The sequence below is a fragment of the Scleropages formosus genome, chromosome 19, assembly GCF_900964775.1.
Source record: "Scleropages formosus chromosome 19, fSclFor1.1, whole genome shotgun sequence".
Taxonomy (NCBI): Eukaryota; Metazoa; Chordata; class Actinopteri; order Osteoglossiformes; family Osteoglossidae; genus Scleropages; species Scleropages formosus.
Window position 1 is genome coordinate 25,320,674 of NC_041824.1, and position 17,986 is coordinate 25,338,659.

General features: G+C 48.2%; 1 protein-coding gene across 2 annotated transcripts in view; it reads left to right on the top strand.

Annotated features, from left to right (window-relative positions):
• Positions 1–1,364: 1,364 nt before the first annotated feature.
• The window catches only part of coro1ca (coronin, actin binding protein, 1Ca), a 39,805-nt gene continuing 23,183 nt past the window's right edge, over positions 1,365–17,986 (top strand). The window contains exon 1 of one of the 2 annotated variants that reach the window (XM_018749064.2): positions 1,365–3,786. In XM_018749064.2, the coding sequence (XP_018604580.2) occupies positions 1,374–3,786 (2,413 nt within the window). In that variant the 5' untranslated portion in view covers positions 1,365–1,373. Of the gene's footprint in view, positions 3,787–6,319; positions 6,494–17,986 lie in introns of those variants that run through there. The other variant, XM_018749065.2, reaches the window with a different exon arrangement.

Below are 17,986 nucleotides of genomic sequence, written 5' to 3' on the forward strand. Positions count from 1 at the left end.
GTGACTGGATGCATAGGGTTGGCTCTGGGACTCTGCGCAGGTACAATTCCAGGAAGCATCTTTGACTCACACCCACAGTACCAGTGGCTTCTGAGCACAGCGGCGCTGGAACATTTTTTCCAGTTGCTGGTTCACATGAGCACAGGAGACCATATTGGCACATGAGAGGTGCAGCGTAGATCGGTCTAGGGGATACAGACAGACAACGAATATTAATGATCAATGGTGAGGCTGATGGTGTGGAGCTCATCATCGTAGGACCAGGGAGCTCAACTGTTTCAGCTGCTCCTCTTTTACACCTCCTGATGCCTGGACCTTGTTGTTATTGTTAAGAGAGGCATCAAACTGTTTTCTTCTTCCGCCTCACTTCTCCTACGCTGCTGCTGTAAAATGTGGCTGACGGTGCTGCTCCGGTCCCAACATGCTTGTACCGTGCTTTACCATGCCCTAAAAAAAACTTACTGAAAATGCTGAAGCAAAACTGATCACACAGATAAAATTAGTTTCATAGGTGAACCCCCCCCCCCCCCCCCCATCTTTCTGATTGGTCCCCCTCCAATATTTACATTTATTCATGCAGGTGATGCTTTTCTCCAAAACGGCTTACAACGTTAAGGCATTTACAATTGCTTACCCATTCATACAGCTGGGTAATTTTTATTGGAGCAATTTCAGGGTAACTACCTTGCTCAATGGTACTACGGCCAGAGGTGAGATTTGGTGTGTGTGTGCGTATGTGAGTGTGTGAGAGAGAGAGATAGTGAGATTGAGAAGAAAGTGGTGCACCAATTATAGCTGTTCTCTTTGGTCCCAAAGGGTCCAGGTTTGAATCCCACCTGCTGTAGTTCCCTTGATGAGGGTACTTACCTTGAATTAATGAAGTAAAAATTAACCAGGTGTATAAATAGGTAAATCACAGTAAGTAGCTGAGCACTGTAATTCACTTATTTCAGAAATGTCAGATAAAGAAATTTATGTAATATAATAATTAGTTTTTATATGTAAATAAATGTATATAATAAGAATTTTATCATTTGGAAACGAGTAGAGCCATGCAGAAAAACTCCATCGAAGTGGGTTGGCGTTCTGTGGTCTTATTGGTTCACTTTCCTAACTTGTATGATCTTCAGCATCGTGACTCAGTTTACTGTAACAAGGGCGTTTTTTCAAATGTCCTTTGTTGGAATCCAGAGGCAGGAAGGGTGCGAGTGGGGGGTGCTGGGAGGTAGAGGGAGGTTCTGGGAGGTTCCAGGAACACTGTCTAACAGAGCCTATAGCCTCCCTAGTGGGGGGGCTGTTTCAGCAGAGATCTTTGTGATGCTTTCTCACTTTTCTTGCTCTATCTCCCCCCCCCCCCCCCGCAGGACACGAGAATGGGACAGAAACTGGACAAGGCTGTGGAGGCCGAGCACACCGATGGCCCCGCTGCTCCTGAGAAGCTGAAGGCGATGGTGCTGGCGGCAGCAGTGGATGGAGAAGACCCCCTGCAGAAGGGTGCCTACTGCACCGGGGCAGAGCCAGGGGTAGCAGAGTGCATCTGTGTGGACCTGGAGGGCGAGATGAACACTTGCGGAGCACAGTGTTTCCCTGCCAGAGGGGCGGTTAAGGTGGGAGGAGATGGCGGTAGTACAATTGCTGCTCCGCCTCCGCAGCAGCGGCCAGAGGCCAGATGGAGCTCAGTGGGGAGGAGACGGAGTGGCGAGTCACTCGGAGCTGAGAGCCAGGAAGGAACCACTTTGGGGGAGTGCGAGAAGAGGCCAGACGGTGAGATGGACCAGATGAGGATGGATTTTGACCGGCAGTACCATGAAGGTGGAGATCAGCATGCTGGATCAGGGAGGCTTGCTGGCAGACCCACTTGTCCTTCTGTACATGCTGGGGGAGACAGCCCTTCAGCGTGTGTGAGCGAGAGCTCCACGGCACATGTTACCAAGGAGTTTGTGCTACTTGAGCCATGGGGTAAAGATGTAACAGTGTCTGACCTGGAGGGAAGTAAAAGCAAGAGACAACAAGAGGTTCCCCCTTGGGGTGGAGAAGTACTTCTGTCTCTCCCACAAGGGATCCTGGATGTATCTCCTTATGGGCCACCATACAGCGCCAGGGACATGTCCTCAGCCTCTGACCACATGCCACGACCTGGTGTTGGGGTGAACCAACTGAAAGCTGAAGGGCAGGTGGATTTCACTGAGGGAGGGATTGATCTCCAGTGCCATCTGGGAGCTCGAGCTGCTGAAGAACCAAACTGTGGAGTCGTTCACAGTGTTTCCCTCCAAGAGGAGACTGCCTTTGGAGAAGTTTTCTCAGGATGCACAGATCCTCCCCCAGATGTTTCTGGGGGTCACAAGCGGCAACATGTCAGCAATAGAGAGGGTGCAGACACTAGTGGAGGACTTGGTCCAGAGAGTGAGCTAGAGCAAACACCCAACGCACCCGAGCAGAGCGCTGCTCCTGCAGGTCCTTTCAGTAGAGAACTTGTCTATGTCCCTGAAGGTTCATCAATGGACCATGAAGCTCAAGTCACCGCTGTTCAACCGGAAACCTGTGAGGAGGTCTGCGAGACGTTAACTGTGGGCCACGAGTCTTCAGGATATGTGTCAGAACTTGGACCAATGGATGTGATGTGTTCTGCGTCAGAGAAAACAGAAGTTCGAGCAGAACCTCTTCAACAGGGAGACGCATCGGGGCAGGCAGCTCTGAGAGCTATGCGATGGGTAGAGGAGACTCCAGCCCAAAAAGCTTGCACCCACTCAGGTCCTCCAACACACCAGCAATCTGTACCTGGATTCTCAGAGAAGCACCAGATTGAAGACAAAAAGAGTCGAGGACACTGGGTGTGGGACGACCTCACAGATGAGAGACCTGCGTCCAAAGCGGTAATAGAGACTGTGAGGGCAAATCGGCTGGATGGTAACTGTTCTGAAAGGGAAAGCCCTGAAGCTCATTTCTCAGACGCTCTGAAGATGCTCAAAGACCTTCCAGTGGATCGCCCAGCTCCAGCTGGGAATGACCTAACAGAGAAAAGACCTGAGTGTTCCACAGGTGCCGTGTGTCCACCTTCACACACTCAAACGCTCTCTGAGGATAAAGCAAGGACACCACCCTCGATGGGTTATCCAGTTCTGGCCAGGAGTTTGGAGATATCTGCAGTGGCTGATGAGAAGAGCCCTACTGAGGCCACCTCAGCCCATCCTCCAGCTCCATCGAGCTGTGAAAATGACCAACAGGTGGAGTTGGCTGAAGCTACAGATGAAAAGCTAAAGGACGTCTCTCCCAACAGCCAGCAGGAAACTGGACTTCAGTCTGAGGTGAGCTGCACACGTCTCCCAGAAACATCACACATGAGGCCCTTGGTCCAAGTGCCTGTAGAAGTAAAGCGTGCAATTTTAAAAGCGCCACACACTGAAGTAAAACCATGTAAATCAGGGGAAGATCTTTCAGGGGATGATGCACAGTCTAACAATGAGTCGTGGGAAAGATCAAGTGCAGGTGTGCAGGGTGCGGAGATGAACTCGGGCTCGACGGTACAGGCAGTCCAGCTTCACCAAGCATCCTCTTTGGAGAAGAACCAGCAGCAGAACGTGATCAAGTCCAAGCCCGTTTGGATGTTGATAGAGACCATGAGGATGCAGGACAGAAGCAGGGAGCGGGATCACGTGGAGCAGCCTGTGGCCGACGGCCTGGCGGAGCAGAGCCGCTCCGTGAAGGTGGCAGAGATGCTGAAGGCCTTTGATGCTCTGAAGAAGTCAACTGAGAAAGGGCTTGAGCGGAAACCTACTCCAAGGAGGGGTAAGATGAACAAGATATACCTAATCTCTGTATCTACGTTTAATGTCAGTGTTTCATTCAGACTCGCTATTTCAGTCTTATTGTGTGTTTTCATCTGTGAATATGTGGTGAAAGTATCAGTGAGATTCCCTCCCGGTATTTCGGTCCACGCTGGAGAGAAGAGCTGCTCTCGCACTGCAGACAATGCTGCAGGTTTGCACTCCTCTCTAGCTGTGGTTTAACTCTGTACGGACCGCTCGTTTATAATATCTCAGACCAAAACGTGCAGTTCGTTCCGGAAAGTCCTCACATTGGGGAAAAACGCACAGCGAGGAGTCTGCTGTACGAATAAAGAGGAGCTCATGAGGGCCGTCACATGGTGCTCAGCTGGGGGAGCTGCCAGAGGTTAATATGACTTCTGACTCGGCCCTTTCTCTGCTCTTCCACAATGGCGCTTGTGAGCAGCATCTGTGGGAATTTACAGTGCTTGTCTGCTAACCAGTTTCCTCCAATTGAGTGCACTTCTCGACCTCTTCACAAACGGCGCTTTGTTTCTGCGAATAATGACATGACTCGTGTTTCTCAATAGTCTTTCTGGAATGTAAGCCTTGGAGGTGATGTCACCTATCTGGGAATCACCTTGAGGAAATGCTTCTGTTCGCACTCGACGTTCAACTAATGACCTGCTGATGCTGTTGGTACTGGTGTAGTTTTGCAGGGGCGACGATGCAGAAGATGAAATAGAACAGTAGGCTCTCTTCCTTTCAGGGAGCCATTGAGGAATTCGTGTGAGCTGGACATTCTAATATTTAGTTCTTTCCATGAGATTTATGTCGCTTTTGAGAAAAGTGTCTGCTAAATGAATAAATGCGATGTAAATCATTCTTCCTGGGTGGGGGTCTCCTTAAAATTCTGCCTCTTCTCGGCTGCTGGAAAATTCTTGTCACAGCAGCACACATTTAAAAAAAAAAAAAAAAAAAAAAAAAAAAAAAAAGTTGGTAATCTTTTGCAACACAGATCCCCCCCCCCCCCACCTAATTGACTTACGTTCTAGATTTCTGAAACAAGTTGGAAAGCAGCCCCATCTAGTGGCCAATTGTTTCGTCTCCTCTAAATGTAAAGTTAAAAGAGGAGCGATTGTAATAAGTGGAATGTTTTAAACTGAAAGAGTCCACGACTTGCGAACAGTTGGGACCGGACGTCTGTCTGTTCATAACTCCATTTGTTCGTAAATCCAACAATTACATCTCTATCAGGAAAAGCGTAATTGTACTGAGGTCCCTCAGTTACTGAATGGACTAGGTTCTGTAAAAACCTCAGATGAAACTTTAAAGAATTAACAGTTTTTGTGAGGTCTTTATTTTTACTTAATTTTCATCAAGCTGTAGTCCGACGCAGGGTCGCTGTGCTGCCTGTTCTGGAAAGGCAGGGTAAACACTGCATGGGACATGAGCCTCTCACAGGACTTTCATTAAATTAAACATTAAAATTAAGGCTACTTTAACTAAAAAATACACAATCGCCTACTCATCGATCGCAGACACTCGAACACCAGACACCGGTTGTTAGTGACAGCGAATTGAACAAACTGGATCCCGAACTGTTTTTTTTTTTTTTTTTTTTTTTCCCCCCTCGGTGATTTTTGCTGCCACCTCATGGCTGGATGGGGAAACGCAGACTGAATTCACTTTTTTTTCTTTTTTTTTTTTTTAAAGCGAAGAAAACAAAGTTTTTAATTGGTTTTTGTACTTTTGATCATTCGTAACTGAAAACATATGTAACCCGAGGACCCAGTGTATAAACCCAGCAGACAGAGTCGTAGACACAACACTGCGTTTTCTTTCGCTATTTCATTTCTCACATTTAAGCCCTTAACAGAGTAACTTCACATTTACAAGACGGGAAGCACTAAACCTTTCAAATGACGAATTTTTAAAGAAAAAAATGTAATGTTCAATCTATTCTTTTATGCTTAACTTTTACGACTTCCAATCGTTCAATTTCATCAAGTGTGTCCTAGGGGAAATTTGTTAAATGTGAAACATTTATTGTTTTTGTCATGCAAATATATAGTCCTTCAAAATATGTAGACGTTTTTGTTTTTTTTCCCTTGTCTAAAGGTTCTAGAAATGTAATTGTGTTTATTTTAGGGGTAAGTCAGAGCTATGGGACGTAAACTTCATAAACCATGTTTACGTAGTTTTACTTAACGACTGTGTTTTCTTCGTGCTATAATGTCCTAGTCATAATGTATCATACTGTACTAGTTGTACGAAAGGACTGTACGGTAGTTCAAGTGCTCCACGTGTCTCATAAGCTCTTCTCTTCCGCAGCGTCTCACGCTCGCGCGCGCACGCACACAACCCCGCGTCTCTTCATTCTCCCGAATTCTTCCTCCTCCTCCTAATTCCCGCCTTTTGCCAAAAAATACCGCAAACGAATTGGCTGCACTGGACGCTTCTCGTCGTGCTCCTGATGCTGATTGGCTAAACGCTATGCGAGGGCGGCTACATAAAAAAGGCGTCGCTTCCGTGGGGGAGGGGGGAGAGGTTGGAATAAGTGGGGCGTGGAATTTTACAGCGCAGGAACGGTTGCGTTCGCAGCACTGCGACGGAGGACGCGCGCAGAGGCGGCTTTGGCGACAGGGATAGAAAAGACTTTTTTTTTTTTTTTTTTTTTTTTTTTTTTTTTTTAAATAGCGCTGAGACTGCAGACTTCGTGAGAAAAGGTAAGCGTTCGTTAGATGCGCTTTACAGTACCATTGCTCGTTAGACTTAGAGGATGCTCGGAGCGGAGGTGCGCCGCTCGGTTGCCCGCTGACAGATAGACCCACACACACACAGCGTGTCACACGCGCCTCTACACGTATTCCGTGGAGAGGGTTTGCGCCGATGTGGATACGATGGCCATGGGATCTTGTCCACCACCAGTCAACACTTGCCTGGAGGACGTGTTTCGTGATGTTTCTTTTTAAATTAAACTCGTTGTAAATGCTACAACCCAAGTGCTGTGTTTGGTTAATTTTGAGTGACAGCTCCTCTGGAAATGTCGCCTGTGCACGTTACTGCAAGTATTTCCCTCAGCTGTCGTTCTCGATTATTTCACGAATTAATAATTATTTCCCCATATAACACCATGATGGCATAGCACATGACACGACACGGTAAACGGAGCACATTCACACCGTAAGCCGTGTAGTCGGAAAAGAGCAAGAGGAAGAGACGCGTATTTTACTGAAATGTTGCGTTTATCATACTGACCGCCGACCGACTTGCCCTCGTCTGTGGGACCAGACAGACAAGTACCGTCACGACCCACCTGATGCAACAGGAAATCCTGTCATGATTCTCAGCCAGGAGTGTGAGTGCCCCTCCCGGATGTGTCCTGTACCATGGTAATTCTGCTAATGCAGTAACATGACGAGCACTAATTTTTCATTCTGTAAAGGGACCGATGACCTTACTTGACCCCATAGCATATGAGCCTCATAGGAGTGTTTCAGTCCAGACCGGGTTCACTGCTGTCCCTGAGAACTGTCTTCTGTAGCTTCTTGTTTACCTGTTTACCACTTCTGCATGTCACCTACATTGTTCAGAGGTACTCGTTCTCTTTTTTTCCTATTGCTTTGTCACCCAAACAGGGACATGTGGAGAAACTCCCTGGTTCAGCCGCGTCCTCGACGTGGCATCTAAACACACTTTTTTCCTTGTGACGTGTCAGGAATCACTTACCTTGGGCTCAGCCAGAATTGAGGTGTGTGGATTGTTCCGAGGTTTTCCATTTCCGAAGGCTGCGAACATCTTTCATTTGGCCACGACACTGAACACAGTGCCAGTATGTGTACTAAGAGTTGTGTAAAGGACACTGACGCTCTGTGTCTCCGAATTAATTCAAGCTTTAATGCTAAAAGACAGAACGGGGGAAGAAAAATCAATGAAAGCAATGCAAGTGAATTCACACTCGACAGACTAGTTGTCGAAACGGGGCTGTGGGTTCGATCCCCACCATTTGCATCTCTGATTGTGGTTGTGTGGGATTTCTCTGGGTGCTCTGGTTTCCTCCCACAATCCAAAAACCTGTTTCAGACAAAATGGGGACTCTAATTAGCTTGTTTTCTCTCTCTGTGTGTTACATTTGTGTACTGTATAAATGACTGTAGGGAATGTACTGTGGTATACCTAAGTAAGTCACCTTGATTAGTGGTGTCAGCTAAATACTAGTTAATAATCAGTGTAATTCACTTTAGGAATAAATGTTTCACTCAGCTGATGGGGTGTATGAGAAGTCCAAATATGATGCGCATAAGTTGCAGTGGGGGTATTAAATTGTGCTATTGTTAAGGGGAATTCCTGTAGCTGGAACTGGTGTGTTTGGGGCTGTGACTGTCCTCACCTTACTGATTTTGCTGCCTGCTCAAGTAGTTGATGTTGTTCATTCTGTTGGATGATCCAGCTGGAAAGGAGTGGTGGACAACGTGTTGTAAAGATGTTTCATGCTTGCATTTATATTAATTGGTTTAGCTAATGCTGACACTGATTTACCCATTTATACATGTGGGTAACTTTTACTGCATCAGCAGGAGATGGGTTTCAGACATGAGTCTTGAGTTGAATGCAGTCCATTGTGCCACCTGCTACCCCTGAATGCCCTCAGCAATTGGTGCTTTCATTACTAATGTGGTTTTAATGACCCTTTGGGTTTTTGGTTCCACTTTTGTCTGAAAACAGTGAGAGTCCTCAGCTTGGTCCTTGCACTGTGGTAGCCATGTTTGACCTGCATCACATTCCACCGCACCTGCTGTAGCTGCATACACTGGGCCAAGTGGCGACTCACATAAGATGTCTGATGTCCAGGGGGTCTGAGAGGGCTGTGGCTCCATTGAAGCGGCCCACAAATGTCACTCTGACGCAGGAAGCAGCGGCTTTATGGAGGTCTCGTGATCCTACCTGCAGGGTTTCTTCTCACTCTCAACCGCTTTGGTAACAGATGTTGCAGACTGTTCATATTGACCCTCAGGTTGTGTTGAGGTCAAATTTGACCCATGTGCAGCTTTCTCATAAATAAGGCTCTTTTTTTTTTTTTTTTTTTTATCTGCCATAGGACTTTGTGGTACCGTGTTGAGCAGGTGTCTGAATGCACATATGAATGATGACCAGTTTTATTGAACTTTGTGTTTTCTTCACACCTCATACATGTGTGGTGTGTGTGTGTTCAGATCTGGTTGCAGGAAATGACTGGGTGAGACTATAATAATAAAGAGTAAATAGTGCAGAAATGCAGAATTTAGGAGTTTGTTCTCTCTCACACATACACAGTATATTGAAGCTGAATAAGGCCTATAGACCAAAAGAAGTGTAGAAGTTGTGATCATGACTAGGAATGAAGTTAGTTAGGTGTAACACCATAGGGGGTTACCTTTGATTTTGAATTGCCTTATAAACTGTTATAATGGGCTGGAAAACTGTGGAACACACCTCGAGGGTTTGGCCCCATTTGTATGTGTGTGTAGCACTGGACAAGTTACCATTTTCAAGTGTTTAGCTGCTCTTGCACATTTTAGATTAGTGTTCACGCTCACCTGCTCCTGGAGGTGTGTCGGTTGTATTTGAGCTATGATTCACACTCAGCGTTGTTGCTGTTGGCACTGAGAAGGTACGGACCACACCCTGAAGCAGCTGCTTCTCAACATGAAGACGGCATTCTGGAAGTACCGCGATGGAACACACAGAGCTCTGGTACCCTGGTGAAGGGTTGCCTGGACAGTCACTGGATGATGGGATAAGTTTTGATGTTACGGAAACCATGACCAATGGTCATGGAAGCGGGTAACGTTCACTCTGCTCTTGAAGAGTTTTTAAATTAAAAATAAGTAAATCTGAGAAGTGTTTGTATCTTTGAAAATTCATAACATGTGTGACAGGGCAGCTTCCCTTTTCATGTAAAAACAAAACAGAGAAGAGGCTTGAGAAGTGAACAGTCAGTTCAATGGTCAGCGAGCAAGGAGGCGCTGCCAGTGCTGTGAACAAACTCAGGAAGCACCGAGATTCTGCATGGCCTTGTGGGAATTTCTGTTTAAGGTGGCTCCTGCAGTTTGTGACCCTCATTTGTTTGCTGTGTGAGTGAGAGAGAAATTGCTCTGTGCTGGACCGGAATCACATCCTGGGTGTGCCCTACCTTATGCCCTATGCTTCCAGGATAGATGCTGGACCCCATGACCCTTTATTGGTTAAGCAGCTGAGAGGGGAAAGCCATAAAAGGTCTACACTCCATTGTGTGGTGGAAGCTGTGTATGAACACTTTTTTTTTTTTTTTTTTTTTTTTTTTTTTTTTTTTTTTTTTTCCTCCCCCCCCCCTTCTCCCCCAAATGGCGTGAGCTTGACAAGGTACTCCATGACTTGTGGAACTCACCTGTGTTTGACATACCTTTCGCTGCTTCATGTGGCAAGAATCCCAGTCAGGACCTGCAGGGGCTTGTCGCACAGTGCTGCATGCAAATAGTGCAGGTGTTTATCGTGGTGTTTCTCTGAAAACTTCAGAGGCACCGGTGCTGTCAGTGGTTCAGTTTCCTCAGCTGTGTTCCTCACTTCTGCTGTTGATGCCACAGTGTGCCCAATCCCACCCAGAAACCTCACATGGTATGTTGACTCTTTCAGTGCCCCTTCCAGGATACTTCTCCTCCACATCTTCTCATTCTCCTCTGAAGGGGTACTCAAATTTGTGGCCGGTTGGTGCTCAGTTTTGCCTCAGTACAGTGAGCTCTCTGTTCCTTCCAGCTGCCGAATCCCTCCTGCCATTGTACAAGGGTCTTAAATATTTTGACTCATTCTGCTCCTGACACCTTTCTAAGTCAGTCTTTCATTACTTCTACCTTTAATTTACCAACCTTCCCATTCATATGTCATGTGTGAAGCTGTGGAATATTTCTGCTCTGAGAACAGCCATATGGAATGTACAGTCCTCAGCCGTTGTGTGTACCGTATCTGTGTAAGCTCTCTCTGTTGAGGGATACGCTTGTGTTCATTGTTCTCTGAGCTGTACCTTGCTTTGGAGAAAAGCCTCTGGCGAAGGTGTAGCTGCGAATGTTGGAATGAGAGTTTAGAGACTGCACTGGACCTGCTTCTTGCTTTTGGAAAGAAATCTGGCCTCCTTTATTCGAAAGATGTTTGATTCCACTAGGTGAAGCAGTTAGGTATTTGTATGTTTGTGTGTAAAAGACAGGCCAAGCAGTCTCTTGATCCCTTGTGTTCTGCCCACGAGCCATGAAACTAAATTACCGATAGCATCAGCACCTTTGCGCCTGAATGTTTCCTGCTGAAATGGACTACACCATCACCTGTGAAAAGGCTCTTTGTTGTGTGGAGGTAGAAACACCAGGCAACTGAGATTCCTCTTCCCTTCAGTGATACACATCGTAGACAAAGTTCTGCACTGGTGACATTGTGACGTGAGTGGGAGGATCCGAAAAAAGGAACACAATGTGAGAGCTCATTGTGAAGTGATTATTTTTATTATTATTGTATATCATCCATCCATCTTCCTCCGCTTTTATCCGGGGCCGGGTCGCGGGGGCAGCAGTCCGAGCAGAGTACTCCAGACCTCCCTCTCCCCGCACACCTCCTCCAGTTCCTCTGGGGGAACCCCAAGGCGTTCCCAGGCCAGCCGGGAGACATAGTCTCTCCAACGTGTCCTGGGTCTGCCCCGAGGCCTCCTCCCAGTGGGACAAGCCCGGAGCACCTCCCCAGGGAGGCGTCCAGGAGGCATCCGGAACAGATGCCCGAGCCACCTCAACTGGCTCCTCTCGATGCGGAGGAGCAGCGGCTCTACTCCGAGCTCCTCCCGGGTGACTGAGCTCCTCACCCTATCCCTAAGGGTGCGCCCAGCCACTCTGCGGAGGAAACTCATTTCTGCCGCTTGTATCCGCGATCTCATTCTTTCGGTCATGATCCAGAGTTCATGACCATAGGTGAGGGTAGGAACGTAGATCGACCGGTAAATTGAGAGCTTCGCCTTACGACTCAGCTCCCTCTTCACCACAACAGACCGGTACAATGACCGCATTACTGCAGACGCCGCACCGATCCGTCTGTCGACCTGCCGCTCCATTTTTCCCTCACTCGTGAACAAGACCCCAAGATACTTAAACTCCTCCACTTGAGGGAGCAACTCCCCCCTAACCCGGAGGGAGCAATCCACCTTTTTCCGACTGAGAACCATGGCCTCGGATTTGGAGGTGCTGATTCTCATCCCCGCCGCTTCGCACTCGGCTGCAAACCTCCCCAGTGCACGCTGCAAGTCTTGACTTGATGAAGCCAACAGGACCACATCGTCCGCAAAAAGCAGAGACGAGATCTCGCGGCCACCAAAACAGACACCCTCCGTTCCCTGACTGCGCCTAGAAATTCTGTCCATAAAAATAATGAACAGAATCGGTGACAAAGGGCAGCCCTGGCGGAGTCCAACATGCACCGGGAACAGGTCTGACTTACTGCCGGCAATGCGAACCAAGCTCCTGCTCCGGTCATACAGGGAACGAACAGCCCGTAGCAACGAGCCCCGAACCCCATAATCCCGAAGCACCCCCCACAGGATGCCACGAGGGACACGGTCGAATGCCTTCTCCAGGTCCACAAAACACATATGGACTGGTTGGGCAAACTCCCACGAACCCTCCAACACCCTAGTGAGGGTATAGAGCTGGTCCAGTGTTCCACGGCCAGGGCGAAAACCGCATTGCTCCTCCTGAATCCGAGGTTCGACTATCGGTCGGATTCTCCTTTCCAGTACCCTGGCATAGACTTTCCCAGGGAGGCTAAGGAGTGTGATCCCCCTGTAGTTGGAACACAATCTCCGGTCCCCCTTCTTAAAAAGAGGGACCACCACCCCGGTCTGCCAGTCCAGAGGCACCGTTCCCGAACTCCACGCGATGCTGCAGAGGCGTGTCAGCCAAGACAGCCCCACAACATCCAGAGACTTGAGAAACTCGGGGCGGATCTCATCCACCCCCGGAGCCTTGCCACCGAGGAGTTTTTTGACTACCTCAGCAACTTCAGCCAGGGTAATGGACGAGTCCCCCTCCGAGTCCCCAGCCTCAGCTTCCTCTACGGAAGGCGTGTCGGAGGGATTGAGGAGATCCTCAAAGTACTCCTTCCACCGCCCGAGAACATCCTCAGCTGAGGTCAGCAGCGCACCACTTCCACTGTAAACAGTGTTCGTGGAACACCGCTTCCCCCCTCTGAGTCGCCGGACGGTTTGCCAGAATCTCTTTGAGGCCGACCGAAAGTCTTCCTCCATGGCCTCACCGAACTCCTCCCAAGCCCGAGTTTTTGCCGCGGCGACTGCCAGAGCCGCGCTCCGTTTGGCCCGTCGGTACCTGTCAGCTGCTTCAGGAGTCCCATGAGCCAGCCAGGCCCGATAGAACTCCTTCTTCAGCTTGACGGCATCCCTTACTTCCGGTGTCCACCACCGTGTTCGGGGATTGCCGCCGCGACAGGCGCCGGAGACCTTATGGCCGCAGCTCCGAACCGCCGCCCCAACAATGGAGGCGCGGAACATAGTCCATTCAGACTCAATGTCCCCCACCTCCCTCGGAACCTGGTTGAAGCTCTGTCGGAGGTGGGAGTTGAAGACCTCTCTGACAGGGGCCTCCGCCAAACGTTCCCAACAGACCCTCACTATGCGTTTGGGCCTGCCAGGTCTGTCCAGCTTTTTCCCCCGCCATCGAATCCAACTCACCACCAGGTGGTGATCAGTTGACAGCTCAGCCCCTCTCTTCACCCGAGTGTCCAAGACATATGGCCGAAGGTCAGAAGAAACGACTACAAAGTCGATCATTGACCTCCGACCTAGGGTGTCCTGGTGCCAAGTGTACTGATGGACACCCTTATGCATGAACATGGTGTTTGTTATGGATAAACCGTGACTAGCACAGAAATCCAATAACAACTCACCGCTCGGGTTCAGATCAGGGAGGCCGTTCCTCCCAATCACGCCCCTCCAGGTATCACCGTCGCTGCCCACGTGGGTGTTCAAGTCCCCCAGTAGAATGACAGAGTCCCCAGTGGGAGCGCTTTCCAGCACGCCCCCCAGGGACTCTAAAAAGGCCGGGTACTCTACACTGCCGCTAGGCGCATAAGCACAAACGACAGTGAGAGACCGTTCCCTGACCCGAAGGCGTAGGGAGACGACCCTCTCATTCACCGGGGTAGACTCCAACACATGGCGGCTGAACTGGGGGGCTATTAATAAGCCCACACTAGCCCGCCGCCTCTCACCTTGGGCAACGCCAGAATAGTGGAGAGTCCACCCTCGATCGAGGAGAGTGGTTCCAGAACCCAAGCTGTGAGTGGAAGTGATCCCGACTATATCTAGACGGTATCTCTCAACCTCCCGCATCAGCTCAGGCTCCTTCCCCGCCAGTGAGGTGACATTCCAAGTCCCAAAAACCAGAGTTGGCGCCCGAGGTTTGGGTCGGCCGGGCACTTGGCCCCGACCACCGCCCAAATCACAATGCACCGGCCCCTTACGGTTTCTCCGGCAGGTGGTGAGCCCACCGAAGAGCGGCTCCACGTCATGGCTTCGGGCTGAGCCCGGCCAGGCCCCGTGGGCATAGACCTGGCCACCAGGCGCTCGCATGCGAGCCCCCCCCCAGGCCTGGCTCCAGGGTGGGGCCCCGGTGACCCCATACCGGGCGGGGTAAAAGAAAGCCTTGATTTTTCCTTCATAAGGGGTTTTTGAACCGCGCTTTGTCTCGTCTGTCATCCAGGACCTGTCTGCCATGGGAGACCCTACCAGGGGCATATAGCCCCAGACAACATAGCTCCTGGACTCATTCAGGCACTCAAACCCCTCCACCACGGTAAGGTGGCGGTTCACGGAGGAGGCATCTCAAGTATGTCCATTTTACCAAATGGATTCAGGTGTCCCAATTGGGACATTACTGACACTTGTTGGAGGAAGGTCATGTCTGCTTCCAGTGCCTGACCCTAACCCTAAGGTGTCTGAAGGGCTGCTCTTGGGGGTTCTTGAAGACCTTTCTGTCACCTCCAGTTAAATTAGCACTCCACTGTTGCTGTTATACTGCCTTGCTCTGCATGGTACCCTGACACTACAGTGACCATATGCTGCCCCAAAGTGCCTGCAGGGACTAGATTTAATGGATCCATTTGGAGGTTCCTGGCTTGTAGGCCATAATAAGCTAAATGCACACTGTGTGGTTCCATCTGAAATCTCTGCCGCGTATGCTTGCTTTGCTAGGTCCAGGTGTTTGTTCAGTCCTTGCAGTGGAGCATCTTATAGCCCAGTCAGGTTTGGTGACAAAAGGCAAAGCAAAGACAAAACTGATCCTTGCTGGACAAGCAAACCATCAGACGTGATTCACTGCGAGAGTTCTTGGCTGATTTGACGGTAATTACAGTCCTCTGCTGGCTGTGGTCCTGGTTTGGCTTTCGCTGTCTCTGAACAGGGTTTCATGCGTTTGGTAGGACAGTCAACCGGATTGTTTTGCAGCTCTTGGATGAGCTGCTGCCAGTTCATTACTGGCACACTGGTGCATTGTAATGAAAGTGCAGAGAGCACGAAACAGCTTGTGCAGCTGAACGTTGATGGCCCTTCACCGAAACACTCTTTTTGAGCGTGTTAGGTTGGTACGTTGTTCTCAACATTGGATGTGTTTAGAAGTTATGTCCTCCCCCTCTCTTTGGAGTTCAGAGGTCATTGGTGGGGGTTGTGACCTTGTGGTGGTCCTGACATCCCAAAGGCCATGTTGACCCTTGTTCGCAATCATGTTCTAGAAACTCAGGATGGGGAGAGATGTCCTCCACATCTGTGGAGCTCCTTTGTGCTTTTCCCTTTAAGAATACTTTCTGTATTCAGTGTGATGTCTGAGGTTTTTTTAAACTGGTTTTAGAATTTAATAGTGTTGAATTAAATTCATGAGGCTTTTAGTTTACCTCAGTTGTTGCAGTAAAATACTTCATTGGTTTTGAGTGTTTTTGAAATATATTCATTTAGCAGAAAACTTTCTGCTAAGCGATGTGCAACAACGTAAAACTGCCTCCCCTCTCTCTCTCTCTCTCTCTCACACACATTAGACAGGAGCCATTCTCAGTCACTTAGTCCAGGAACACTGATATTGCAGATCAGTGGCTTCATATGGAATTTGTAGGGAGTCTATTTTTAAACATGTAAGGAAGGCAGGTAGGAGATGGGGTGATATTTGGGTCCGAAAGAGATGTTTTGAGACTCTTCTTGAACGCTGAATTCAGCAGTTCTGAGTGAGGGAGGAAGCTCATCCCACCACATTGGAGCCAGAAGAGAGAACCTTTTGGGTGAAATAAAATGAATTCCTAAGAAAAACCATCTCTTGCCTATATTATAATGCAGCAATGGGTTTATTGTCAAAAGACTCAGGTTTGAATCCCACCTCCTGCAGTAGATTCCTTGACCAAAATGGTGTTTTAAAAAAAAAAAAAAAAAAAATAAGAGCACTGCTCATAAAAAAAATAGTCCAGCTGCATAAATGGCTGAATCAGTGTTACCAAGCAATGCAAGTCTCTGGAGAAGAGTCAGCTGTGTAAATGCATGCCAATGACAGAGGGGGGAAACGGGACCAAATGACCTTTTTGGTACAAAGTTCCTGCATAAGTGCAAGTTGAACAGTCACCTGTCTTCACTTCACCAGTGCACATGGTGCTCCAGCCTTGACAATTAAATGTAATAATTTTTGCTTTTGAGACGTGCTTGTGATTGAGTTTTATATTACCGTGATTGCCGGACTATAAGCCGCTACTTTTATCACACGCTTTGAACCCTGCGGCTTAAACAACGATGCGGTTAATCTATATATTTTTACGGGCTAACGGCCTATAGCGGGCGCTCTAGCAGGAAGCGCAAGAGCGTGACAGACAGGCAGGAGAAATAATGCGCCGAGGAAGTCGCTAGTTTGACACGTTAATTGTGTTTTGAACAGTCATTTTGCGCGTCATTCTGAGGCTGTTCAATTCTGACACTGAAGACGAATTCAGTGGTTTTAGTGAGGAAGATGAAGAGAGCGATCAATGACTTTTTTAAAAGGCTAACGATCAACAGCTGGTAGGCTTGTTATTTTTTTTAACCGGCATGTTACTATAATGTAATTTCACTGCTGCGTTACTGCCGTGTTAAGGCACTGTTCGGAAAAAAGCCGGTATGGTTATCTCATTTTACTGCTGTGTTTAGTAATTAAACATTTAAAAAAATCTTTCTATGTACCATCTTTCTGTGTACCATAAAGATATCGTGGTTCAGTGTGAACCTGCGGCTGATAGGCAGGCGCGGCTTATAGTCAGGTGCGGCTTATGTGTGTAATTTTTCTTAAATTTTATGAAATTTGGGTGGTGAGGCTTATAGTTAGGTGCGCGCTATCGCGCGGAAAGTACGGTAATCTTTGGCATTTTAAATATTGGCCGTGGTGTTCAGAAGTGAAGGATGAAAAATGTGGAATTTGATGGCCTCGCTTTAACGTGGGCGAAGGATGCTCATGCAGCCATCTCAGAATCGATGTTCTCAAGGTTTCTGCTCTCTGGATGTTGCATGTTGGTCAATCAGCATTATTGTCATATTTGCTGCTGTTGAAAATAAATGGCACCATCTGTTCTTGAGGTGAATCACACTTGCTTTTTGTCACCATCTTGATGAATGGCACCAAACAGTGTGGTGACTTGTCTAAAAGATTAATTAATGGCTAAAGATCTGTGAACAAAGCTCAATAGTCAGCTGAATCTGTGTTGGTGCCTTGAGCAATATCTCAGGACTTATCATTCTTGTTCCAGGACAAATTACCAATGAGACATTTGGCAAAAGGTGCATTGATCCTCAACAGTGAATCTCTTGTGAACTGGAACTGTCTGAGACGGTTAACTCACATGTCCCCAGGTTGAGATTTGGACCCCATTTACCAGTTTGGGTTTGGAAAATGACAGCTGCTCTTAGAGAAGATTGAAAGGATAGATTTTGAAGAAGTCACTAGATTTACTCTGGATGTGTTACGTGGGCTTGATTTCTTCCTTGTTTACTCCCTGATCCTCAAATGCACCACAGTGCAGTACCTGCCGATTGTCACTCCTTTGAGTGTCCATCAAGGCAAATTGATGACCAGTGCCCCAGTCACTTGTAGTGTGGGTTTAGTTATTTGAGTAGATGCTCTTCAACAGTGGTCAAGAGACCTTCACTAGCTCTTAGTTCT